Genomic DNA, 26,332 nt, shown 5'->3' on the forward strand with positions numbered 1-26,332 from the left:
AGTCCACTTTCCCCCTTTATTTCCATATTAGAACAGTATTATTTTAGGGTTGGATAAGATGGAAGTGTTGTTGAGTAGGTCAAAAACAGAGTTCATGTAACTATTCCTGGGGTTCAGATAGCTGAATTCCCATGCTATTGGCATGATCCCATTCCTCCTCCTGTCTTTGTATGTTTTTTGGTTTTTTTTTTTTTGTCCCCTCCAGTGTTATAGGGAGTGTTCAGCTGTGCCATGATGTCAGGACACTGTGCTGGGTGTGATGGACAAATTAGCAGCAGGAGGCAAAAATACTTGGACTGCTGAGTTTGCCTTGGCTTCTCACCTCTTCTGGGGGCAAAGAACGTTTTACTGGAAAGATTGAAGATCATGTTTTCCAACACTTGCCTGTAATACTGAGCTAATATTGCTCTGTGATCAGCACAAGATCCTCTACTGAACTTTTTTGTCCTTTATAGGTATTTTTGTATGCTTCTTGCAGCAGCAAGAGTGACTGCTGATGGGTGTATTTATAGTACTAAATAGCATCCTTGATTTTTATTTATTTTTTCTTCCCAGGATTGTAATTGACAAAACAGATTTTTCTGCAGTTTTTTTGTTCCGTGCTTGTTTTGTAGCCTGATGGGTCATCAGTTCCACCCACACAGTTCTTGATTTTTTTTCTTTATTTCCATTCTCCCTTCCTTGCCTTATTTGACTTTTCTAAGCTGTTCCTGTCTCCCTTAATCATATTACTGGTTTCTAAGTTTATTATTTTAATGATATAATAAGGTCCTTTTGCAATAAAGAAGATTCAGGAAGCTTGTGGCAAAGTCTAGATTTAATGTGATTTTAACAATTTTGAAAACAAAAAAAAGCAAAAACCTAGTCTGAGGTATGTTAGTAAAGTATATACAGGCCTGACAGCTGCAGGATTCAGATTGTCATGTGAGTGACAAGTGAGTGTATTGGGTTTGCTTGTCAAGGGTTTGGCTGCAGGGTGGCTTCTGTGAGAAGCTGCCAGAAGCTTCCCCCGTGTCTGACTCCAAGGTGGCTCCAAGCCAAGGCCATGATCAGTGGTTGGCAGCACCTCTGGGATAAGAGTTAAGAAGGGGAGAAAACCTGCACAACTACAGCTGGAGAGAGGAGTGAGGGAAACAGCCCTGCAGACACCAAGGTCAGGGAAGGAGGTGGTGGAGAAGGCGCTCCAGATGCTGGAGCTGAGATTCTCTGGCAGCCTGTGGTGAAGGCCATGGTGATGCAGCTGTGCCCCTGCAGCCCATGGAGGTCCACAATGGAGCAGAGATCCACCTGCAGCCCATGGAGGACCCCAGGGTGGATGAGGTGGATGCTTGAAGAAAGCTGCGACTTTGTGGGAAGCCCACACTGGAGCGTGGTCCTGGCAGGGCCTGTGGACAGAGGAGCCCACACTGGAGCAGATTTGCTGGCAGGACTTGTGACCCTGCAGTGGGCCTGTGCTGGAGCAGCCTGTTCCTGAAGGATTGCACCCTGTGGAAGGGGCCTATGCTGGGGCAGTTTGTGAACTGCAGCCCATGGAGAGGACTCACACTGGAGAAGTTTGTGGAGAACTGTCTCCTGGGGGAGTAACCCCACGCTGGAGCAGGGGAAGAGCCTGAGGAGTCCTCTTCCCGAAGAGGAAGGAGCGGCAGAAACAGTGTGTGTTGAACTGACTATAACTGCTATCCCCTTCCCCTGTGTTGCTGTGGAGGGGAAGGAGGTAGAGAATTCAGGAATAAAGTTAAACCCAGGAAGAACGGAGGAGTAGGAGGGAATGTCTTTTATGATTTAGTATTAATTGCTCATTATCCTACTCTGATTTGATTGGTAATAAATTAAACTCAACCTGGGGAAATTAGTTTCTTTTGCCTGTGATGGTGATTGCTGAGGGATCTCCCTGTCCTTATCTTGATCCATGAGCCTTTCCTTATATTTTTCTCTGCCCTGCCCAGCTGAGGAGCTTGCAGTGTTTGCTGTGTGGTGAATGTGGTGTTTTACATGTCCAAAACCAGGGCACAGGCTGCTCCAGGGGAGGGTCTCGCCTCACTTGGCAGGCTTAGCAGAGTGATAACAGCCCATTCGGCTCCTGTTTTTGTTGTGTCAGTTGCTGGGCCAGAGGATTCTCCTGAACAAAACTGGTTCCAGATCATCTCCTGATGGGCTTGGTTTGAAGTGTCTTGGATGCTGCAGATGCCTGGAAAATATCTTAAAGAGCCATTCTGCTGGTATAGAACCAAGTGGCTTTTTCCAAGGCTGAAATAATCTGCAAAATGCAGAAGGGCTTTGTAGAGGTGCTTAGGGATATTATTTCTCAAGGTGCTGTACCATGGCTGTTGAGTAATGCTGAGAACTGTCCCAAAATGATTAATCTTAGAGGAAATACACATCTTGCAGACAAGGAAAGTGAAGGACATAAGGAGTGACCTGTGCAAGTAGATTAGTGGCCCAGAGGAGAGTGTTTTTGTAGTACTACAGGTTCTTCAGAGGGATGACTTGTTCCTGGCAACAGGTGAAGAACAGCAGCTAAGCCCCATATAGCTGCTTACTCATTTCCTCCCACTGCAGGAAGGAATAGGAAAGAGCAAGAACTTGGAGAAAACTTGGGAGTTGAGATAAAGACAGTTTAAGATGGGAAGCAAAGAAAGGTCCATGTTCAAGCAAAGCAGCAAGAAAAGTTCATTCATGACTCCCTCCTGGAAGGCAGATGTTCAGCTACTTCCTGGGAAGCCGGACCTCAGCATCTGTAGTGGTTACTTGGGAGGGCAAACACCTTAACCCCAAACAAAAACACGTTTTTTCAAGCTTGACTGCTAAGCAGCAGCAAACACTGTGATTATAGTTTGAAGATGCTTGAAGCCTTTGTTTAAATTTCAGATCTTTTTAACCATGCACATGTTTTTGTCTGACTTCCGTTTATCTAAAATTTGTTGACTGGTGATTGGAGTTCATTTTTTTTTTTGAAATGACAGTGGAGCAGTGAGGAAACTGTAAGAGTACCTATTGAAAAAGGAGCTCTTCTTCTAGTGCAGTCTACAATATTAGTACAGATGCTCAGCTGTGCACATCCATGAGAGAGAAGGTGCAAAACACATTCATTTGTAGTCTGATCTTGCCCACACTGATGTAAACCCAAGCTGCTTTTAAACAAGAGATAACCTCTCCAGCTTTATTCTGGAAGATAAGAGTAGAATCTAGTTCCTAGTCTTTCATTTACTTTAGAAGTGGTTTGTCTTAATGATGAAGAGATTAGAAACTTCAGATATGTTTTATTTTATGTCCTGGCAGTAAATCTCATAGTTTTTAATTTGAAACATTGATCATAGAGCCTTTAGAACATGATGTGATGTTTTTAATTTGAAACCAATTACTGCCAGTCAGTTCAGTCTAGCTCTGATAATGACCAAGCTGATTTACAGTGGGGAGCATTGTTTTGGAGGTGGTGAGACTGGGATCAAGGCCAACAGAAATGTTCTGTGAGTTGTATTTAGTCTAGAAAATCACTCTTGTTGATGAGATGTCTTTATTGGCTTCCTGTCTGACTCTTGGTATTGCCTGCTCCAAGTTACTCTCTTGCATGTGGGATCTGATTGGAAATGATCATGTATCAGCATTTTAATAGGTGTTGTTTATGCTGTGTTTGAAAAGCCTTTTTGCTTGTTTACTGTGAAGCCTAGGGCTATTTTTCTCACTTAGTTTAGCTAATAAAATCTCTGGATTTCTGGTGCAAAACAATTGCTCATTGGTGATGCCTGGTTTGGCACAACTGAAGGGTCTGCACAGGTTAGCTACTAATATGAGACTTCCTTAGGCTTTGTCATTTCAGTGTTGCAACTCCATAGGAAAACTTGCAGAAAATATAGAAAAATTAAAAAAGAAAACCAAAACCCAAACAAAGACTGCCCCACAAAAACCCCACTAAACCAACAAAAAAACCCCCAAACCCCAACCACCTTGTAATGTCACTGATGCCTCCTGTGCTTCACCTTATGCTGGATTCTCTGGCCCAGTGCATGTAGTCTGTAAGACTGAAAGTGGAGCTGTTTTTGAAGCAGATCAACTATACAAGCTTGAAATTGTACTGGGAGAGGTGGGGTTGTAATTACCTGGTGGGTGAGAGGAAAAACTACAGTGCAGGATGAGGGTCACCTTGTTTGTGGCCAGGCTTTCTCACTTCAGTTGACAAAACTTGTGCCTGTGGCTCTTCCTGCACATGTGCAAAATGCCATGTGCTGGACAGCTCTGCTTCCTTCATTGTGCTGACTTTGTTTCCTGGTTGTTTTACCTGGGAAGTTTTCCAGTAGTGCCTTGAGGAAGGCTTGGGGTGCTTGGAAAACAGTGCTGTCAGCAGTGTCGGAGTACAGCATGGCAGGGTGCACCACTGCTGAGGAGATGTGAAGCAGCACCATCTGTTCTGGTTGCCCATGTAATTTATTATCTAAAAAAAGAAATATTTTGATATTGGGAAGGCAGCAAGACCTTTGGTAGTATGGATTGCTGCATGATTAGATCTGTGCCTCATTTAATCTCCAGTGGCTTTGCTCTGGTTAGTGGAGGCAGATAGTGCTGCCTTTGTAGTTGTAGCATAACCTGTGGCTGTGAAACAGCACCCTGGAATTCACTGCTTGCCAGGGTGATAGTTCATGTGGATTGCTGCTGTTTTGTCTCCTGGTCTTACTGTTGCTGTGTGGGATTACTCCCTCAACCAGCTCCATGGGACTGCAGGTTACAACACTGCTGGTGTAAGGTGAGCCTCAGGCAAAACATGTTTCTGTTCATTACAGTCAATGAGCACATGGAAGGAAGAGATAGCTAATGAGCACAATTAAATTTATGGCTTAGACAGCAGGGTTGCAAAACCTTACACTCTGGCAGTGGCTTCATCCTAAATACAGTTTTTCTTCCTGCTATGGTGGCGTGGTGGGGGTTGAGAGGGATTCTGTTCCTTCCTGAGAATTGTACTTTAAGAACCATGATTGTGAGAGTTTTGGCATCTCTTTTTTCCTCTTTTTTTTAAGCTCCATGATTTGAGTCTAGAGCAGGACATCAGCCAGAGCACAGAGCTCTGAGTAACACTTGTGACATGCTTTATAAAAGCCAGATGTCCCAGACTGGCCTAACCTATGATTCCTGGCTGGCATGCTGGGCTGAAGAAGTATAGGAGAAAACTCTTCATTGTCAAGTGAAGATGACTCCATTGCAAACCCCAGGATGTTCTAACAGAGCTGTTGTGCATTTGAATGTGTGGCTTAAAGTTAATTACCAAAAATGCCTCTGTATATGGCTTGGAAGTATTTTTTTCACTCTGACTTGAGTCTTTTTCTCCTTATTTTGAAGGACTAGCTGTTGGTCTTGGCATTGGGGCTTTGGCAGAAGTGGCAAAGAAGAGCCTTAGACCTGAGGAACACAGTGGTAAGCCCTTTCAATTTCATACTGTTTTCTTTTTTTCCTCCTCTTTATTTTATCCCCAGACACAGTTTACCTGAGTTTCCAAGATTTGTATTCTTTTGAAGGCTGGATGGTAAAGCAGAATAACGGGAGGATATGGGTAGTTCTTCTATTTTCAATATAATCCTTCATCTCTTGGCTCTTCTCCCATTTCCCTATGCCACAGCCTCACTACATAGACAGAGGTCAGAGGAATATTCCAGAGAATGTGTTTGTGCCAGCACAGTTTGTACAGCTTTACTTTTCCATAGCCAACCCTGAGGTTGAATCCTATCCTTGTGCCCATTCTTGGATTGTCTTAACAATTCTTTTTAAACTGTTCAGTGAAACCATGTATTTCTATCAGTACAGAAACTTTAGATGAGCCTGTGTGTCTGAAAATTTTGTTAGTGGTTGTAGTCTGTTTGAAATTAAAGGATGTTCTGCCTAGGAGGAACTTGGAGGATAGCTGCTGTCTTGTAAGAGAGGCAAAGCACTTTATGCAATTAAAATTAAATGGCAGTTGTCTATTTCCAATATCTGTCTTTTGCTGCCTTCTAAAGGATCCTCATAACATGCAAAAGGCTGTGCTGTGCAAATAGACCTGATCCTCTTTCCTTCCCAGCTTTTGAAGTTAGAGGTAAATGTTCCTAAATTGTACCTGATCATGTCATGGTGGCTTTCTTCTAAGCAAAGGTGTTGGTAAGATATGGTGGGGTGTGTGGGGATCAGTGGTTTAGAGCATAGAAATACATGGTGGTGTTCTTCAGAAGCCATGAGATTTATTCTAAAGTTTATGGTTCCATTCACTTGTTTGTTATCCAGGAAAAGCTTTGGTGGGATACTGCAAAATGTCAATGTCTGTGACAGTTGCTGCAGGCTGTTTGGTCTTCAGCTGGTCTCTCTGGTTTGGCTGGTATGGTTGTGTGTTCAGGTTACTTCCAGTGACTGGAGGGAGCTGATGAAAGGTTGAAGTACTTGTAGCTAGAAGTAAAAATGAAGTCAAATCGTTCCTGGTTCAGAAGCACTACTTTGAGATAATGACAACTGCTGGGTCCTTGTAACTTTCCTCTGTGGCTGGTAGTATTCTACTACAAAGCCAATTTCTGTCTTCACCCTGATCATCTTTGGGGGTGGAAATAGGATGGAAACTGAACCTCTGTTTCAGGAGGTACGGGAGTGGCTGGAAAATGAAGACATTTGCAAGGGGGAAAAACACTAAAAAAACTAAGCAACTGAACAAAAAAATCCCAACCAAAAGAAATTCCCAAACCCTAAAACAACACTGCAGAATGTGAAATATATTTCCATTAGTGGGAGGCAGAGGTTGTGGACAATCCAGGACTCTGCTTGTACTAGGAATACCAAGATGCAAATATTAACTGCAAGGCAGTGCTGAGCAGCCCAGCAGAGAAAAAGGATCCTTGGCAAAGAGTTCTTGTTTCTCTCTAAGACCTGAGGTATGTGAGGATGGGTGGGTTTCTTTGCTTTGATTTAACAACATGAATCCAGGCAAACACAGCCCATCCTGTAGAGAATCCTTGAAGGGTTTTTGCTTTTAGCACTTGGGATGTTTGACAGGTTGTTGATACCTGTTGGAAGCTGATGATTTATGTTGCCTGTAACAGAGGTGGAATTGCACAACTGTTGGTATTTCTCTGCTTGCCAGAGTATTTTCTAACTGGGCACACCCCAAGTGAAAACAGGAGTTTGCAGAGCTATGAAGTTTGAGGGAATAACATGAGCTTTGTTCCCCTCCCTTACAGCATGAGAAGGATTTTTTTTTTTTTTTTTTTTTAATTTAGAGGGCAGCAGACGCTTTCTCCTTGCAATAAAGCAATTGCACCTCTAAACTTTTTTTTCTTCCTGGGAAAACTATTATTTTCCTGTGTCAGAACTCTGCTCTACAGTCTTGAATCCTGCTTTGGGAAGAGTGATTTTCTTGAACAAACGTTGATTAAAAAACAAGGCAATGAGAACCGCCAACTTTAGTGCTAGGCAGGGAATTAGAAAATGACCTGGCTTTTATTTTTAGGTGTTTGTTTGTCTTTCCTTGTTGCTTCTCCTCTTGCTGTCAAGTCTGCTTAGATAAGATCTTGGAGTAGAGGCTGTGCTGTAAAGGAGAATAATATCAATAGTGGAACTGAGAATGAGCCAAGAGCAGCAAGTGTGGAGGTGAGGCAAAAGTGAAAGATGTGCAAGCTTCGAACTCTTCTGGAGCTTCTCAGGCCAGACACAGAAGGTTTCCAGGTGACTCAGCTACAGCCTCTGGCTGGTGTCCTCGGATGTGTTTTCCACAGTATTTCACAGTGGTGGGTAGGGCTCCATGAATGAGAGCTCTCTCCATGGGCTCTGCTCCTGCAGAAATGCACAGCAGAGGATACTGACACAGTGGGAGTCCAAGATTCCATTTTCTTACTGCTCTTCTGACAGTACCAGCCTGAGCTGTTCTTGGTGCAAATCTCTTGACATAAGTACCTCTATATTTCTTTAGAAGTACCTCTGTGCCCCTTTTCTGATTACAGCTTGAGGCATTTGTGCCCAGGTTTTGTGGCTGCCAGCACCATGAGTTTGGGCTAAGACCTGTCTCTTTTGAGAATGACATATTGTCCTGTTCCTGGGAAGCTGCTAGAGGATATAATTTCTCTCCTTACTGCTGCAATATTAATAGTAACTTCTTGGCACTCCAGACTTGAACAAGTGGGATGTGTGTATGCACGAAGGCAATGCCTAAGAATTTCACACTCTCACTGGCATCCAGGAGTAATGAGGAAGAGCTTTCTCTTGGTTGCCCTCCTCTTGCCTAGTTAGTACAAACTAAAGTGTCTATACCTTTAAAATGGAGTTAGAAACACTGGTCCTTCAGTCCCAACCACTAAGCCAGACACTCCTGAGCTACACATGATCCTGATAGCACAGCTTGTACTTCTTCTTTCCATTGCTGTTATCAGAGGGACTGCAAATTCCTACTCTCCTGCACGTTCTCTAGTAATTGTGCTAGTGCTGATCTGTTTTTTCCTGCTCAGTTTCCCCATCCTTGTCTAGTAGCCACAGGACCCTTCTCTCTCTACTTTGGATTGTCTCTGTTTCCATAAACAATTTACTTCTTCAGGGACTTAGGCTAAAGCAAATACGTCTGGTGCAAGAGTTGGTGAATTTCTTCCTTTTCCATCCAAGCCTGATGTCCTGGATGTAAATGCCTTCTGCTGCCAAATTCTTGTGAGTAGATGCAGGTTTCTTTGGGTTTTTTTGTGTGTGTTTTTTTTTTTTTTTTTAAAGGGCTTAAGGTCCTAATGCTGCCATCTTTGAGGGGTTTGGCTCATCTTTTTTTGTTAAAAAGAGAAAGACTTACTTGATTTCCAGTTTGAATTTTCCTGGTAGGCTGATAACCTCCTCTGTCGCTGGTGACCTTGATGGCAGCCTCAGTATTTAAAGTGTGTATTTACAGTGTAAGGCCCACACAGGGTGGGAATGGGAAAGTAAAATGAATTCCCAGCAATTAAAATGAGACTGCCCAAATAAACAGCTGCTGTTACAAGTAAAGAGACTCTGGGTTCAAGGACAACTTTGTCACTTATTAATGACCTGTCCCGGGCAGTTGTTCAGGCACTGCACAAATGCCAGGCTGGACAGAGCCCTGACAGGCTGGCACTTGGCCTGGATTTGAACACAGAGGGATTTTCTTATGAAAGGGAGTAATGCAATATCCTTGGGTTGTCAGTCCCAAGTGCTTAGGCCATGTTCTTGAGTATTCCCTTGCCCCCAAGTTTCTGTGGCAGATGGTCCTAAAACAAATACACATAAAGTCCAGTCACTAGTTCTCCATTTGACAGTGGCATAGAAGGTGGAAAAGGAGTGATGCAGCTGTGAGTTGCACACAGGTTTGGAAAGGTTCATGCTGATTCTGAATTTGGAAAGGAAAAAAAAATAAAGTGGGTCAAGCACTAGTGAGGGCATGTGCCTGCTGCCTTTTCTGTGGAAGAACTGACAGGCCCAGGCACTGTGGCTGCAGGAGCCTTAATTTCTGAGGTGTCCATACTGCCACAGCTTGTATGTGACTTCTATTTGCCTCTTTTTCTTTCCCTGATGAAATAGGTGAAACCTATTGTGATCTGAAGATGGGGAGGAAATAATGTGAGGCACCAAAAGATGCCAGCCATCTTTGGGTAAAATGTTGACTCACTGAAAATTGGTATATTTTTTCATGAACTTGTGGTGGGTTTTATCCCCACTCTCTTTCCACCCAGCCTTGGAAGCCTGTGTCTGTTTTCTCTCTGCTTGCCATTTACGTACTCCTGCTTTTCAGTCTTGCTTCCAGGTCACCTTCTTGTTCATGCCTGCTTGTAGCAAAGTACATGAGCAAGAGCTGCTCACGTGCTGTTGGGCTGCCTGGTGATCGGGTATTGCCCCTGCAGGCTGGACTTCAGTGAGAATCCTGCCAGGAGAAGAGGATGTGGGCCTGCCTGTGTTTGGCTCTTTCTCTGATAAGACTTAAAACTGTCAGGGTTCACTGGCTTCTGGAGGTGGCTTTAACCATTAACAAACTCCTTTATTCTGCTGCTGACTCAAAGGAGGATGTTTTGTGTGCAGTGGTGTGAAGGAAGGCACGGCTTTGATTCAGGACTTTCCCTAGGTCCTGTGTGTCATCTCGTACAGGGATTTGCCTCATCATTGCTAAGGACACAGTTTTCCTGATAGGACAGTTAAGAGACAGCTTTTCAAGTGTGCAAAGCCAGATCCTTCTGCCCTGAGTAGCTCTAGCTGTTCAGTCTCTAAGGCTCCTTCCATCCATTATCCAGAGCAAAATGTGCTCTGAGGATTGCAGTGTGTTGGAAATAGTGAATTCTGGACCCCTCCTGCTTTTCCGTATCTTGCTCTCAAGAGCAGCATGGTTGTCCTGTGTACTCCTGGTGGTTTTATTCCTCTTTCCTTTTCCTGTACATTCTTGACTTAGGACAGGGATTTGTAGAGAGATGTCCCACGTGCAGTGCCATCTTGCTGCTATCCCACATAGCAGATGAAGGAAAGAGGGGGGATGAAGGGCAGGAGAGTAGTATGTACCTCACATATCTGTGCTCTGCCAGAGGAGAGTTCTGTGGAATCACTTCTGCAGGGAAGGTCTGTAAGCACTCCAGCTGCTTACAGGGACTGAAGGGTGTCTGTCAGATCAGTAATGTGCTTGGCACCTCAAGAAAATGGTACCAAGTTGTGGGAGCTGCCAGAGTTTAGACAGCAGCTACTTCAGTCTGTCTCTGTTACTTGTCCTGTCCCCTGGCCAGTCTAAGACCCTTCCTGAGAGCTACCAGGAGGTGGAGAGGATCTCTGGCTGCTCCAGTTAGCACATGGCACACCAGTAATTTCCATCTGCCTGAGATCTTCAGGGCTGTTTTCATCTGCTGTGCCTTTTTGGGTGCTGCTTATTGTTTATAGGGGTTTCAGCTGTTCTGTGCTCTGTTCCTCTAAAGTATTCTAAAAACGATGTAGCTGCAAGATCAGCATATTAGCTGTGAGCTCTGCAGCCTGGCTGCAAGGCCTGACCTTCCTCCTGCTTGGCTCTCTGTCAGCAGGAGCTGATCTGCAGCCCCAGCAGAAGTGGTAGGCGGGTGTCTGCCTGCCCCCTCGGTCCCTGCTCTACTGGGCATTGCCCTGGAAGGTAGTTCTGGGCTGCTTCTCCCAAAGGGACCATCAGGGTTTCCTTCCCCTCTCCCTTAATAAAAAAAAATTTAAAAGTGGAGGGGAAGTGCTTCTTATGCCACACAATCCCCCTGTTGCATACTTGGAACCGTGGCACTGGTGTGCACATGGCTGCATATGATCTCTCTGAGCCTGTCAGACATCAGGCTTTACCCAGTCTTGGGGACAGGAATGTGTGTGTTTGAGTGTGTATATTTTGGTCTTGTTCTGTGCAAGCTTCTACTCTGAGGTTGGAAGAGGCCTGTTATTGGTCTATGCCGGAGTGTTGAGGATTCCCCCTTGCTGTGGCTCACTCCTGCTGCCCTTCTGAGGCTATGGCTGTGCTGCAGCCCATGGTGTGGGACCCGAGACACCTTTGCACAATGTTTTAGGCTGTGCTGGCTGGTACAGTGAGTTCAAGCACTGACATCTGCTCAGGATCCCAGACGGTTTGCAGAGCAGCACAGACGTTCTTGGAGGCTGTGACTTGCTGCTCCTGGTCCTCAAGCCAACGATGTCAAAGTTGTCCCAAGGCACATGTACAGCTTCAGTCCGTGCCCCTGGGTTGCAGTGAAGGCACTCAGTGTAGTCCTGGTTTGATTTCCCTAGGGAAGGGCAAATCTCCTGTGGAATGTGGGCTAACACAGTGGAGTGGACTTGTCAAGATAAGGGTGTTCTTCATTCATACTCTCTCTCTCCTTGCCCTCAGGGAAGAAAGCAGTGATGGATTCTAGCCCATTCCTGTCAGAGGCCAATGCAGAAAGGATCGTGAGAACCTTGTGCAAGGTCCGGGGAGCAGCACTAAAGCTGGGACAGATGCTGAGCATTCAAGGTAAGTGGCAGCACAAGTCCTCAGCTGTCCTTAGTGCTGCCAGGTGTGACACAGGGTCAGCTGTCTGCCATGAGGCAGTGTCAAGTGAATGTGGAGATTGAACAAATGGCTTTCTCCTGTGAGAGCAGTGATGGAAATGTTTGAGTTCCATCTAATCCCAGTATGAAGTAAATAGATGTATGCACTATATACACCACCACTCTCCCAATGTCCTTATTGTGTATAACTGAAATTGGCTGACAGTAGGGTGACACTGTGAATTTTAGTGTCTGTGTTACAAACAATTGTTGAGAAGCAGAGCTGTACTACACTCCAATTGCAGGTGTCCTGCTAGAAAGGAGGAGGGTGACAACAAGAATGTGATCCTGTTCTTTCTTCACCAAAAGTGGTCAAGGTTATATCCACAATGCTCTCCCATTATAGCAACCTGTTTGTGGTTTACGTGCTCTGTGGGCACTGAAGCTTTACTGGAAAGGCCAGTACAGCTGATAATCTTATCAGGTATAAAACACTTGTTTCCATCCTGAGAAGACTTCAAACTGCTATTTATCCCATTGAGCTCTGAGGCCAGTGACCACAGGTGAAGGCATGAGTGACATCAGTGTCTGCACTGAACTCTTAGGTTACTCCTGGGAGATGGCAGGTGTGCTCAGTTCAAGCCTTATCTGGATCTTTCCAATTTGCCTTCCTGCCCAGCCTGATAGGGAAGGAAAGAACCAGCCAAAAATAGCTGTAAGACTTGTCTGGAAATATCTTTCAGTATGTTTCTGAAACTGAGTAAGTGTCTCAGTGTTTGAAGTACTTGGTTTGCTTGGCTTGTGCTTCTGCTTGAATTTTTGTAGGTATTAGCTGATGAGACTGCATCTAGCAGAGTATTAAATAACTTGGGCTAGCCAACAAAGTAAGATCAGTTCCTTGTTCCAGAAAGCCCTGACTGGCATTTCATTTGCTAATCAGTTGGTTTAGGTGGGTGCCAGGCTGATGGCCACCTGGCAAAGCCTAGTGGGAGGCATCAGCTGCTGTGTCAAAGGCTGCCACCCACATGCTGTTTTCTCACCCTCTGGAAACTGCCAGGTGCCACTGATGGCTCACAGTGCAGATCCAGGAGGAGCTCCTTGCTTTCCAGTGCCTCTGGTATGTGGGCTGAGCAAGCCATGCCTGGAAATCAGCTCTGCAGTTAAACTCATCTGCCATAGGTGGGATTAATTTCAGACTCTTGGGACACTACTGAGTTGTGCCTGATGTGTGCCCAAGCCTGGTCACAGCTGCCCTAGGCCTGGATGTGAGTGCAGAGGGAGTAGCTGTGAAAGGCTGGCTCTGAGGAGTAGAAATGCTCTGGATTTTTGTAACTTGCCTGCTGTCTCCTAATGTTACGGTGCTCTGGCAGGAGTGTCGAATACTTGCTGATTGACTTCACTCTGGTGTCAAGAACAGGCCTTCAGCAACCTCAGTGGTTGTACCCAGCCCTCATTTGGACTCTTGCTATAAGTGTGTGGGCTCTGCTGTGCCTGGCAAGAACACAGGCACATGGTGACCTTGCTGGGGGGACAGCTGTGGTGAAATAAATCAGACACCATCAACAATGCAGATTGTCTGTTTCATGGGCTGGCTGTTTGGACAGGAGGATTTCATGCAGGTCCTGCCACTTCACGGGCTTCTCTGTGGCCTGGTGAGTTTGAATTCACTGCTTCTATCCGCAGGTCTGGGTGTTAATTGTGTGCAGGAGCTACCTACAGCAGTGCCCTTAAAAGCCCTGATGGTCTGCTGTGTCTCCCTGATGTGGGAGTCAGTGGATTTGTTAGGGACCCACATTCCTAAAGGTCCTACACAGAGGAGATGCCAAGGGCTCCCAGTCATCTGTGTTCTGGGAGATGTTGGAAAGGCAGCTGCATTTGCCAGCTGAGAGTGCCCTGCCTTGGCTCCTGCTGCGTGTTTTGTTCCAGTAAGGCCTCACCAGTTGACCACAAAGACGTAAAACCTTATTCATCAGCATGTTGTAAGCCTGGCTTTGGCAGAGTTGCTTCTACCGCACAACTGATTTTTGACACTGCTGGTGAGTTTCTGTACAGTCAACCTGGACTTGCAGGTTCCTTGGCTATTTGACATTGTGCTCATGAACAAAGAGGGGGGGTGGTCAAGCACCCCAGCTAAGGATGGATGCCCTCTCACACTAGGGGTTGCAAAACCTTGAGAAGTTTATAGATGTCCGCAATAAAGCAAATAACAGAAGTTTATCTCAAATGCCTGTAGCAGATGCTGATGCCGTGACACAAATGGCTTCTGGGAGCAGGAGTTGCTCTTGGTGAGATCCATTCTCCTTCTGCCCAGTCACCCTTGGCAGTGCAGGTTGCATGTTGCAGCATGATGGTTAATACCTTCACATACCCCTGAGAATAGTTTTTGGAGTGTTCAGAGGCTGGGCAGTGACACACCATCAGTGACAGAGCAGGTGTTTCTTTTGGTGTTTGCAGTGCACACGCAAATGCGATGTCTCACCTTCTTGCGGGTTTGTACCGTCACAGCAGGGCTTCTACTCACTGTTCCTGCAAAGCCTGCTCATCTCCAACTTGCAGTGATGGAATGGGAGCTCCTCTTAAAAACCTCCTGTTGGTTCCACAGTGGGGTTTTGTTAGTACTTTTAAATGCTATTATGGCTTCAGTGGGAATTTGTAAACAATGCTGAGTGTTAGTATAATCTCTGCATTATTTATCTTTTTCTCTCCATTCCTTTCCATCCTTCTTCCCAGGACAGTCCTCTTAAGGCCACAGTTTATTTCTTGTTTCCTGAGATAGATGTAAGGTGGTTCATACATGTGTATTTGGAGAGGAGCAGTAAATTTCTGCTTGAATGTCACAGTCGCGTGTGCAGGTTCAGTTCTCAGGATGAAGGCCTGTAGCCTGGACTTTTGCAGTGCTGGGAGAGCAGCAGATAAATCTAATTCCTCCTTAATCATTTATGAAATGAAAAGTTTGCCAGAAATGGTAGTTTTTCTCTGAGTTGTTGTAGAAGCCTTTGTTCAAGCAGAGGACTAATCTTTCAAGATGTCCCAGCCCCTCCTTTATCTTAAGAGTGTAAATATTTGCTAAATCCTTCTGACTTAAAAGTTCTGGCTCAGCTATGTTCTCTTCTGCCCACTTGTAGTTGCTCTGCCTTTGGACAGTTGTTTACAATAGCAGATGCTGAATGCTGATTTCTCCAAGAGTTCAATACTTGTGTAAGTGCTGTTTTACCATTGCACAGTGTTCTAGAGGAGCTGCTGCCCCTTAAAATGAACTGGATTAAACCATATTGGGAACTTTGGAGCGTTGGGATGGCTCTTCAAAGGTCCCTTCTGTGGCCTGTGTTTCCATGAGGCAGTGGCCTCTCTTAGACCTGGATGTTGTAGTGCTGCCAGCCAGAAGATGGGCTGGTGTGTGACAGAGGCAGAGCACTCTGCTCTTGGGTCTCTGCAACCTGTTACCACACCAAAAGAACTAAAGGACTACTTCCAAAACCTTCCCTGGAGTGTGCCTGGGGCAGGACAGCCTGGCTTGTCTGAATGCAGGTGCACATCTGTGTGTGTGTTGGAGAATGCAGTGCCTGCACTGACTGCTGTGTGCTTTCCCTTGGCAGATGATGCCTTCATCAACCCCCATCTCCAGAGGATTTTTGAGCGTGTGCGTCAGAGTGCTGACTTCATGCCAATAAAACAGATGATGGTGAGGAATATTCCTGAGTGCTTATCAGGGAAAGGGACAATGACAGAATAAAAGTCACCTGTGACATACCTTAGGGAGGAGGATGGGGATTTTAAAGAGTATTCTTCCAATGTTACATATTTTCAGTTGTGGGTAACGTGTGATTCCTTCTCTCAATTATGTGCTGTCTTTCTTCTCAAAAAATTGGAAGTTTGGGTCTAGACAGAGGGGAAAAAAATGTGGGAGTTTTTCATGTCCTGAGATTAATGCTGATGGAACAGGATGCTACACACAAATATGGTTACAGGGTCTTGTTGAGTGTAGCCTTCCCTTCTGTTTTCTCTTCTATTTTTTAGGGTCTTAAGCTGGTGTCTAGATATGTCTACATGCCAAGCCTTAGTCTGCTGGAAAATTAACAGCAGCTTTGTCCTTACCATTTTGGTTAAGTTGCCATCAAGAAGACCCAGAAGGAAGCAAACTTAAGTCTGCTTTCCACAGTGTATATGTTCTCTGTAAATTAACATGTAAAGAGTGGTGCAAAAGGAACTGCCAGCACTACTTATCTTCTGAAGGACACTAAGCAGAGCTAGAACTTAAATATGGCAGTCTGGCAGGGTAGCAAAAAAGCTGTTAAAGCAGGCTGTGATGTTTAATTGTCAATATTGCCTTAAAGAGAGTCATGTCTGGATTGCTTCTGTTCAGCTTGGCAGCATGATGAAAGAGGAGAAATAGCTAACTCCTTGCTCATTTTCTGGAAGATAGCAAGTGGCACCTAAAAGGGGATGTTTGTATTGCCAAGGCAGTGGTGTTTGTGTTAAAGATTTCTGTCCTTTAGGGCAGAGCCTCACAGAGATCTGATCAGCATTGGTTCAGTGCTGGGGCAGCATTGCTGGCTGGACCACTCCTTGCCTTGGTGTGCAATGACAAGGCACAGAGGATGATCTAGAAAGCAGGTTATAGGTACTCAGAACTCAGTCACCTTAGAGGAATGTGATTTCCAAGTCTGAAAGTCTTAAAATCTTTGCTTCCCATGCCCTGATCCTTTCTATTTGTTTGTAGAAAACTCTGAACAACGATCTCGGCCCCAACTGGAGGGATAAACTGGAGTCCTTTGAAGAACGCCCCTTTGCTGCTGCTTCAATTGGTCAGGTTCATCTGGCACGCTTGAAAAATGGGAAAGAAGTTGCCATGAAAATCCAGGTGGGCTTTACAGACCAGCCTTGTCTTGTTTGAGCCCGTAGAAGGGCAGGGGAGCTGCCTGTGTGCTGCTAGACAAATAAGAAACATTTTAATGCAAGTGAAGATGTGGGTCTAGTGATGTCTTACCTAGTGCAAGCTGACTGGAAAAGACAGGAAAGGTTTTGCAGCTTGAGCCAGTCTGAGTCCAGGTGAGCAAGAGACATCCCATAGGTATGTCACTGCAGCATGGGATAATGGTGCTAAGGGACTGCTTGTATTTTTAGGGCTGTATGGGAGGGTCCCACCTGCTCTATAGGTCAGTCCCCTTCCTGGGATGTGCACATGCCCCAGGCCCCTTTCTGGGTGTCAGCAACCTCAGGTGGCTGTTTCCAACAAGACTGAATTCTAGAGCTCCTTATATAGCATGGTTTATAATCCAAAGGAATGTGGTCCCTTGCTGACTGAGCAGTATCCCAGGCAAAGCTGGTCAACTCATTGGTGGGTTTTTGTAGTGTGGAAAGACTTCAGAAATAGTATCAGTGGGTGCTGATGTCTTCTCAAGCCATTTGTGTCCCAAGTACTCTCTGAAGTTAGGCCAAGGTAATAGCAGCAGAATCTCAACCCTCTGGCATCAGCCCACATTCTCCTCAGCACTGTAGGCTCCTTCCCTTCCTAACAGACAAGGTGAGAACAGGAGGAGGCGCCTTTGCCAGGACTGGGCTGGGGCCTCACCACTTGCCCTACTGCTGGGAATGACACACTCTGGGGCTTCCAGGGGTGTGTGCTTTCAGCTGTGGGAGGGAAATGACTGACTGCCGTGCCTGTTGTGGGATTTGTGTGTCTGAGAACCCATCATGTGTTGGGAGAATTCCCATCAGAGGATCTGAACAAGCCATCCTGATTGCAAGGAGCTGCATCTTTGCTTTTCTGTCCGTCCCCTGGTTTAGATGCTGGGCTTTGAATAAGCTTTTAGAGGAGGGATGTGTGGCTCAGGAATGCCCTGGCTCATTGCCAGGATGTAGGTGGCTGTGATGTGGGGGCAGTGGATGCTGAGCCAGGTGCTTTCATCATGCCCTGTACAACCAGGTCATCTAATCTCAACACTGCCATCTCCCATTCTGTCCCACAGTACCCCGGAGTCGCCCAGAGCATCAACAGTGATGTCAACAACCTGATGGCTGTCCTGAGCATGAGCAATATTCTCCCTGAAGGTAAAAAGACAGAGACCCTGGCAGGCCCTGTGTTCCCACTGGTACAAGTTGAGTTCTGCCAGCTCCTTTCAAGCAGTGCATTTCATTTGTCCCTCCATAGACTGGGGAAAAGGACTTAGTATCCTTAAGTCTGCACAGGAGCAGATTTCCTGCAGAAAGCAGGAGAGGGAGTAGACGTGGGCAGAGGGTGCAGAGCCAGCTTGGGGAGCCATGCTCTGTTCCCCTGTCCTGCTGCAGAGCTGCTGCTGCCTTTGCTGGGCATGTGCCTGCTCCAGTGCCCACTCAGTGGGGTGGGAAGTGCACCTGCATTTTTTCTGACCATGTGTATGCACACGCCTGTCAGAGTAACCCACACTTGTCTCTGTGTGCTCTCTATAGAGACACACCCATAGGGATTCTTGGCTAAGTATAAAGTGCCTGGCAATACTCACTTCTGATGCCTTTCTAGGCTTGGAGTGTGGGCAGTATTCAGGTGAGGTAGTTTTGCTTTGTCCTGTGATTTTCTGGCACATTTGGCAGAACTCATTCTTCTCCGTGTTTCCTTGTAGCCCTCCATGCCTGTCATTCTGTGCTCTTCCCAGATGTTCTCTGCTCTTTCCAATCAGAGTTGTGGAGAACTGTTAATCTTAGAACTTGCTCAGTGTCCCAGCACATGGATAAGTCCCTTTTCCTACAGAGAATGCAGGACTTAATACTCCTTTTTCCAAATACCTGCCTGCAGCAGCTGTAAATCTTAGTGGGACTGTACGAATGCTGCTCTAAAATCAGGCTGGGTGCTGACAAAATCTGGGACTGTTCTCTGTGGTGGCTCAGCAGGGCCCTGCAGGGGTTGCTGCAGCCCCAGCTGTGTCTGGCCCAAGAAATAGATTGGTTTTCCAACTTCAAGGCTAAGAAGACTGGGCTTGGCATCTCAGGCCCTGGCTACGTGCTGCTGCTGCAGTGCACTGTATTAGTCATGCTGACTGTTTCTACCTGGTAGTGCCTGCTCCCACTTGGAGGCAGATACAATTTGGAGCCTTTTCTACTGCTTTTGCCCAGTGTTTGGGTGCTTGTCTTTGGTGTGTGTCCCTGCACAGCCATGCCGATAGCAGGAACAGACAGCTTGGGCTGTGGGGTGGGAGCTGGGAGAGGACAGAGCTCTGCTGCATAGAACAGTGGTGTGGATGTACCTTGACTTAGGAGCAGCTGTGTAGCTTGGGCCTGGAATTACTGCACAACCTGCATCCAGTTGGAAATACACCTTGGCTCTCTGGGGCCTCCTGCACTCTTCAGCTCAGAGTTGGCTGAATAGCAGGCTGTTCCTCAGCTGCAGCTCTGGAAAGCTTAGCCTGAGGAGATCCTTTTTTCTAAGCCTGCTCTCTCCTCTGCTGTTTGACCTTCAGGTTTGTTCCCGGAGCACTTGATTGAAGTTGTAAGCAGAGAGCTGGCCCTGGAGTGTGACTACCTGAGAGAAGCTGCCTGTGCAAGGAAATTCCAGTATGTTCCTACCAGTGCCTTCAGCCCCTTCTCTGTGTGTGGGTGTGAAAGGCAGGAGAGGTTACTTAACTTCAGGGATGGTGGGGAGCTGACTGCTGTGCCCTGCCATGTGGCCCAGGCAAAGGGTGTGTGGTTGTGGCCTGAGCTGTCCCCCAGAATCACCACCTTGTCTCAGCTGGGCATGGCTTCAGTCAGCTGAAATGGGATCACCTATCCTCTCTCTTCCCATGCAAGTCTGTTCTGCCACATGTGAAGGTGCTTCAGTAACTCCTGAGGCTGGGTTCCAGTGCTCTTCTGTGTTCTTATGTCACCTGTTGTGAACTTCTCCCATCCTTCAGCCTAGGAGCTTTTCAGTTCAGCTCTCTTACAGCTCTTACAGCAGTTACCACCACCAGTGCTGCCTGCTCCCGTGACTTGCCATAGCATCCGCACTGTTTTTACATGGTGGCTGGATGCTCTTCCTGTCCTGCTGCAGAACTGCCCTGTGGCATCGCTCCCCTTGGCAAAGCCCTTTCTTCCATGTGTATAGTCTGGCCCTGAAGCCAAGTGGGGTGAGCAGAAGAGCCCAGTGCCCCTTGATGCACCGGCCTGGAGCCTTCTTAGTATCACTGCTCTGGCAGGAGATGCGACCTCATGAGCTGGCAGCAGCTGTAAGGCACTGGCAGGATTTCTGCTGAGTTAATCCTTACTGTAACTGCTGAGGAGAACATCCTGACAGCCCCAGCTAGGGTGTGGAGAGAGGCTGGTGAAGGGCTCTGTGAGGTGTTGCTGATGAGGTTTGTCTACTCTCAGGGCTCCTAAACCTTTTGCTCTCCTTTCTCCATCCCTAGGGAGCTGCTGAAAGACCATCCCTTCTTTTATGTCCCAAGAGTAATAGATGAACTGTGCAGCAAGCATGTGCTCACCACAGAGCTGGTGTCTGGCTTTCCCTTGGATCAAGCTGAAGGGCTGAGCCAGGAGATCCGAAATGAGGTAAAGTGGGGAGGTTGTACTGCCCTTGCTCAGAGCCCTGTGCTCGGCCTGCCTGTGACTGCCAGACTGGGGCATGCCTCGTGGCACAGCAAACCCTGAGCAGGGCTGGAGTCAGGGACGGGCTGGAGCCTCTAGGAAGACTTGTTTAGGGAAGGTGGCAGTAACACTGGAGTCTCTGCAGGCTTGTTTGGGCCTTGCAGGCACCAGCATTCAGCAGGGAGGGGTTGGAGGGGGTGAATGGCAAGGGCAGCTGAAGGGGAGGTAGCCTTGCTGTGTGATGCCATTTCTGATTACCTTGAGTTTGGGAGGGACTGTGAGTAAGGGGAAAAGGGGTCTTATGCAGCTGCTCTTCTGGGCAGAATTGCAGCATCATCCCAGTGCAAGCAGTTGGGTGTCATCTCCTGCAGGACTGACGTGTGCTGCACAGGGCTGCTGGAAAAGTACCTGTCAGTAAACAGGAGTAGGGATGTGGGGATAGGTAGGCGTTGGTGCTGATTATAGCCAGGGATTGGAGTGCTGTGGTGGGACAAGCAGCTGTTCTAGTAGCAGAAATAACTGTCCTGGTATTTGGATGTGTGTGTGTTTCTTGGTGTGAGCTGTCAGCTGTTAGCAGGTTACTGGGGAAGAGGGCAGAGTCTGTTCCTCTGGATAAACAAATCTCAGTGTCACATTAGATTTGAAGCTGTGCCAGAGCTGGCTGCCTATTCTTAGGGACTGTTCCCTGCAATGACCTGCTCTATCACCAGCACTCATTTTAAAAGGCTGTGAGCTGGGGTCTTGCTGCACGAGCAGTCCTTCTTTCCTATAAGCAACTGGCCTGGCTGACCCTCTGCCTTCTGACCCAAATGGCAATGTCCTGTAGCAGGGTCTGGCTTGCATTTGGTGCAAGCTTCCACCTCGGCTGTGATGTTTCACTCAGCTTTGCAGAAGCTGGAGAGGGGCAGAGTGTGGCTGGCAGTTCTGCTGAACAGGCTCCAGCTTAGTAATTCTCACAGAAAAGTTCTGCTGGAGTATGTAATTCAGCAGGGGGCTCTTTAGGGACTGGTACTCTTGCTTCTCTGTGCCTCTTGGTCCTGAGGTGTGGCTCTGCTGCTCATCCTTCATGCTGGGTCAGTGCTGAGCCCACAAAAGGGGTGCTTGGTGGGTCTGGGTATCATGCAAGATTCCATTCTTGCAGCCACCCTGTGTGTAGTCAAGGCTGGGAAGTTAAAAGGCAGAGCCAAAATGCAGTTGGATGAGCACTGGAGCATCTGTGCCATCTGCTAAGGATGTCCCATTGCAGGTGTGGGCTGGGAGTTGCTGAGAGGTGCTCCTTTACTTCTGCAGGAGTTGGGCAGCATAGAGAATGGTTCCTGCTGGTGTGGTGATGTGTTCCCTGTTTGCTGATGCCTGCTCTAAGTTAGAGGTGTTAGTAGGGCTTGCTGCCCTCCTGACTTGTTTCTTGTCTCTCCTTGTTCTGGAAGATCTGTCACAACATCCTGGTGCTGTGTCTGCGGGAGCTGTTTGAGTTCCGGTACATGCAGACTGACCCCAACTGGTCAAACTTCTTCTATGACCCTCAGCTGCACAAGGTAAGCCCAAGCAGCCACTGTTCTGCCTACACAAACATTGGTGGTCACCAGATTTTCATTATTCCCTGCTCCCAGAGTTTAATGAGCCCTTACTGAGGTTCTCTCAGATTCCTGTCCTTGAGGCATGGGCAGATAGCACAGGGAAACCTCCCTTTGCCACTTGCCCTCACTAGGGCTCGGCAGGAAAGCAGGGCTGCTGTAACCATGGCCCTGGGTCAGTCACAGCTACTTCCTTAGCCTCAGGGTCTGTGCTGAAGGTGGTCAGTGGGAAGCTGCAGCTGGCAGACCGGGAATAAAGGAGTGAGGGGCAGTTGGGATGCAGAGAAGAGCTCTGGGAAAGCCAGCTGAGCTTCCTGAAGACATCAGGAGCATTCTTAAGATCATGTTCTACCAGAACGGTTGACTCTGTAATACAGATGGGTTTGTCCATTCCCAGGTGGCCCTGCTGGACTTTGGAGCAACGCGAGGGTTTGATGAGAAGTTCACAGATGTCTACATAGAGGTGAGGACTTGCACTGTGTCCTAGAGAGCTGCACTTGATTTTGCAAATACTCTTAGCTGTTATCACTTTGTACCCAAATACACTTTGGGTGTGGAGGGAAGCAGGGCTGGAGGCAAGAGAGCGATCTCTGTTCCTGTTTCATCCCTTGCCATGGCTGTCTACCCATGTGCTGCAAGCTGCTGCCTCTCTGAGTTGGGATGTTCACAAAAGTGAACTGCAGTGTTGCTTGCTGGGGGGCTTGGGCAGCAGGGTGTATCAGAGCACCCAGAATTCTGTGGGTTTTACATGAAGGTATGCAGAAATTGCTTGTTCCCTGCCTCTTCCAGAGATTTCTAGCTTTTCCACAGACAGATAAATTGATGCAAAGTCAAACGTTTGTGATCACCATGTTCTGCACGTGGTAATTGAGTTGCCAGGGCCAACAGCTGCCACCTGAAGCTGCTCACAGTTGGCTCTGCTGTTTCTTTGGGAGAGGAGCTATTTGTGAAGCTTTTTTGCTGTCCCTTACATTCTCTGGGCCATGTGTTGGGAAGAGCTGTATCTTTTTGCCAGTGGCTCTTAACCTGCCCAGCATGCAGGCCCCTGAAGAGAGGACAGAGGCAAGGAAGTGAGCAGGTGGGTGTTGCCAGGTGCTCCTGTGGCCTGTGCAGCTGTCCTGTGCTCAAAGCGTTGTTCACTCATCTCTTGCCTCTCCTGAAAGTATTCCTCCTTCTCAGGTAATCAAGGCAGCTGCTGACATGGACAGAGAGAGAGTGCTGAAGAAGTCCATTGAAATGAAATTCCTCACTGGCTATGAAATCAAGGTATGGAGCAGATGGGTCTGATTTTGGTGCTGGCCACAGATAAGGTGGTTGCAGGTCTGTGAACTTCCCCAGATTTCTTGATGTGGTAAAAGTGTCAGTCCAAAAGCCCTGTTGATAAGGATGAGGGAGGAGGGTAAAAAAGCTTTCGGCTTTTGTTCTCACTTCCTTTTGGGAGCAGGAGGAGTAACGAGGAGGCCCCAAAGCCACTGTCCTTTTTTCTCTCCCCCTGCAAGACCCTGTGGGTGATGACAATTCCTGAAATTTCATGGCTGGGAATATCGTCTTCTGGAAGGCTTAGTTGCTCAGAACTGCATGAACTAAATGTTCCTCAGTCATGCTGGGGGCTGGAGGTTCCCTTGCTCATGGACAGGGCTGTTTCTCCTGAGCTGCTGCTGTTAGCACTAGCATTTCTTTTCCTCCCTGGTGCTTGTCATGGTTAGTGATGTTACTTATCCCTCTTTCCTTTTGGGCAGGAAATGGAAGATGCCCACTTAAATGCTGTCCTCATCTTGGGAGAGGCTTTTGCATCTGAGGAGCCTTTTGATTTTGGCAACCAAAGCACCACTGAAAAGATCCATGGTTTAATCCCAATCATGCTGAAGCATCGGCTCATCCCCCCGCCAGAGGAGACCTACTCTCTTCATCGGAAGATGGGGGGCTCTTTCCTGATCTGCACCAAACTGAAGGCCAAAATTCCCTGCAAAAACATGTTCCAAGAGGCATATAGCAAATACTGGAGCAGTAGGGGTAAGAAACCAGAGGAGTAGTAAGAATGAACTTGCCTTGTTCTGAGGGCCCAGTTCAGCTGAGCCTTGCAGAGAGCGTTCTAAGCCTCCCCTGCATTGCTCCCCAGCTCTCCATCCTCTTGAGATGCAGCAGCGCCGTGCTCTGGAAGCCAAGTGGGCATTCCACGAGGGCAAAGCTGCTCTGTCTTGCTGTGTCTGTCCCACCTGGACTGCCAGCACAGCCCGCAGCTTGCAGGAAACTCTGAGTGCTTCTGTGCTGCTTCAAGGCACCAGCTGACAACCTTGAATCCATTTCTAACATTGTGATGGTGGCTGCATATTTGAGAGCATTTTTTAACAAGTAGGGGAAGGAGGACGAGAGCAGAATTTAATATTGAAATCTATTTGTAATTCTCCACAAATTGTTTTTTAAAAACCTTCGCTCTTTCAAGCTGAGGTGGAATTAAAGTAGTTTTCATACTGTGAATTTATAGAATGAAATACCAAGGTGTTCCCTACCACAGACACATCCAGCACCTCCCCCATGTTTTTGTAAGTCAAGTGGTGGCAGTCTGAGAACCCTCCTGGATTTTACTGACATTGATTTAATGCAAGGGGCGTGTGTGTAAGTAGAAGTTTTATGCTTTCTGCTTCTTTTTGGCTTGCAAGCTAAACATAGGAAGTATTTTAAAAGTCTGAGAATTGAGTGCCAGTCTCTTTTAAACACACACACATACACACTGTCACAACCCATCTCCGTTCTGGGAGTCAAATATGTAATCAGCAGAGCTATACCTGAGCACAAATAGTGGGATTCTGCACTGTCTGGTAGGTCTCAGCTTTCCTGAGGGCGAGTTAGATAAGCTACACCTCTGCCACCGACTGCTTGCTGGACTCCTGACTAAGACCCTCATCTGTGTGTTTCTCTGTGAGGCAGAACTTGCAGCAAGGCAGACAAACATCTCCTGTCTCTGGTGAGCAGCTCCAGCTCCGGCTGAAATGTCACACAGTTCAAACCAGATGCACAGTTTTAAACTCTTGGAGTCAAGCTAGGAAATTGACTTTTGTAGGTTTTTGTACAAAGCCTGTCCCTGTACGACTTACTGATGTCAATAAAAAAGTGCTTGTGCGGTGGGCCTGCTGCCTGTGGCTGTGTCATCTTCTGGTGTGGGAACAGACACTCAAGTGAGCAGTGTCCTGTTCTGGGGCATAAACAGCAGCTGAGCAGAAGCAGCAGCTCCCAGGTTCCCTCTTGCTGCAGTCGTTTGCTCAAGGAATTGCTACTACCCTTGCCAGGCCAGCCACCTGTGGCCTGTTGATGCCTCCATCATTGCAGCTGTGGCACTAGTGCTGGCTGTGATGGTGACACATTTACCAGGAGCCAGGACATCAGCCTCAACACTTGACAACACTGTCTTGCCATGAAAATCCCTGGTAATTTACTTGTTTTCTAATCTTCCTTTGTTTCAGTTGCTCTGTTAGCAGTCTCTTGAACACAAGTCTTTTTGCCTTTCCTCCACTTGTGAAGAAAGCTGTTGGGAGTTGAGGCTTACCTGGAGCTCATAAGGCAGGTGTCCTTGTCTGGCAAGGGCCAGGTATTTACCAGCAGGTCCTACTCAGTTAACAGAGCCCAGGAATGCCCAGGTTGTCTGATCTTACACTTCAGCATGTGTGCAATCCTGACAGCTGACACTACCAGAGGGAAAGAACCAGGTAAGTGAATAAATGGTCTCTCTCAGGAGGCACCTCTGAGAAACAGGAAAACAGGGTATGATATTATCTTTATTCCAAAGCCATAAACATATAAGCCACTTCATTTAAGACTTTGTTGAACAAGATGCAGTGCAGTTTAATTCAAAATGCTGGTCAGATTATTCTTAACCTTTTGAGAAGAGTTAACTCTGCTGTTCAGTGAAGTAATAGTTTTGCATCAAGCAGTTAATCAGTGTTAGAAAGAGTAACTCTCCTTGTTTTGAGTTCTGATAGACATTGTTTAGTTTTTCTCCTTTGGATATAGACCTTGCAGCTGTAAAAACAGCAGCGTTGCTTGAGCTGTTAAATGCTTATGTTAAAGTTTAAAAAGTAAAGTATAAGAAGCTGACAAGGGAATTAGACTAGGTGAGCTTCAGAGCAGATTTTCTGCAACTGAAGATTCAAGGCCAGCATGCTGAGAGAACTTGCAAAGGCAGCAGAATAAGCTGGAGCACTACAGTTCACTTTTCCAGTAAGCACTCATTGACGTGAGCCCAGATCTTGTGTATACCATGCTGGGGCAAGAGTGCTCAACTCCTA

General features: G+C 46.9%; 1 protein-coding gene across 3 annotated transcripts in view; it reads left to right on the top strand.

Annotated features, from left to right (window-relative positions):
• Nucleotides 1–25,176, top strand: part of COQ8A (coenzyme Q8A) — a 43,227-nt gene extending 18,051 nt beyond the window's left edge. For all 3 annotated transcript variants that reach the window (XM_069009296.1, XM_069009297.1, XM_069009299.1), the window contains exons 5-15: nt 5,329–5,403; nt 11,801–11,923; nt 15,537–15,622; nt 16,661–16,801; nt 17,910–17,991; nt 19,374–19,467; nt 20,298–20,439; nt 21,903–22,010; nt 22,447–22,512; nt 23,229–23,315; nt 23,789–25,176. In XM_069009296.1, the coding sequence (XP_068865397.1) occupies nt 5,329–5,403; nt 11,801–11,923; nt 15,537–15,622; nt 16,661–16,801; nt 17,910–17,991; nt 19,374–19,467; nt 20,298–20,439; nt 21,903–22,010; nt 22,447–22,512; nt 23,229–23,315; nt 23,789–24,082 (1,298 nt within the window). In that variant the 3' untranslated portion in view covers nt 24,083–25,176. The remainder of the gene's footprint in view (nt 1–5,328; nt 5,404–11,800; nt 11,924–15,536; nt 15,623–16,660; nt 16,802–17,909; nt 17,992–19,373; nt 19,468–20,297; nt 20,440–21,902; nt 22,011–22,446; nt 22,513–23,228; nt 23,316–23,788) is intronic.
• The last annotated feature ends 1,156 nt before the right edge of the window (nt 25,177–26,332 follow it).

The sequence above is a fragment of the Aphelocoma coerulescens genome, chromosome 3 (genome assembly GCF_041296385.1).
Source record: "Aphelocoma coerulescens isolate FSJ_1873_10779 chromosome 3, UR_Acoe_1.0, whole genome shotgun sequence".
In the NCBI taxonomy this organism is placed as follows: domain Eukaryota; kingdom Metazoa; phylum Chordata; class Aves; order Passeriformes; family Corvidae; genus Aphelocoma; species Aphelocoma coerulescens.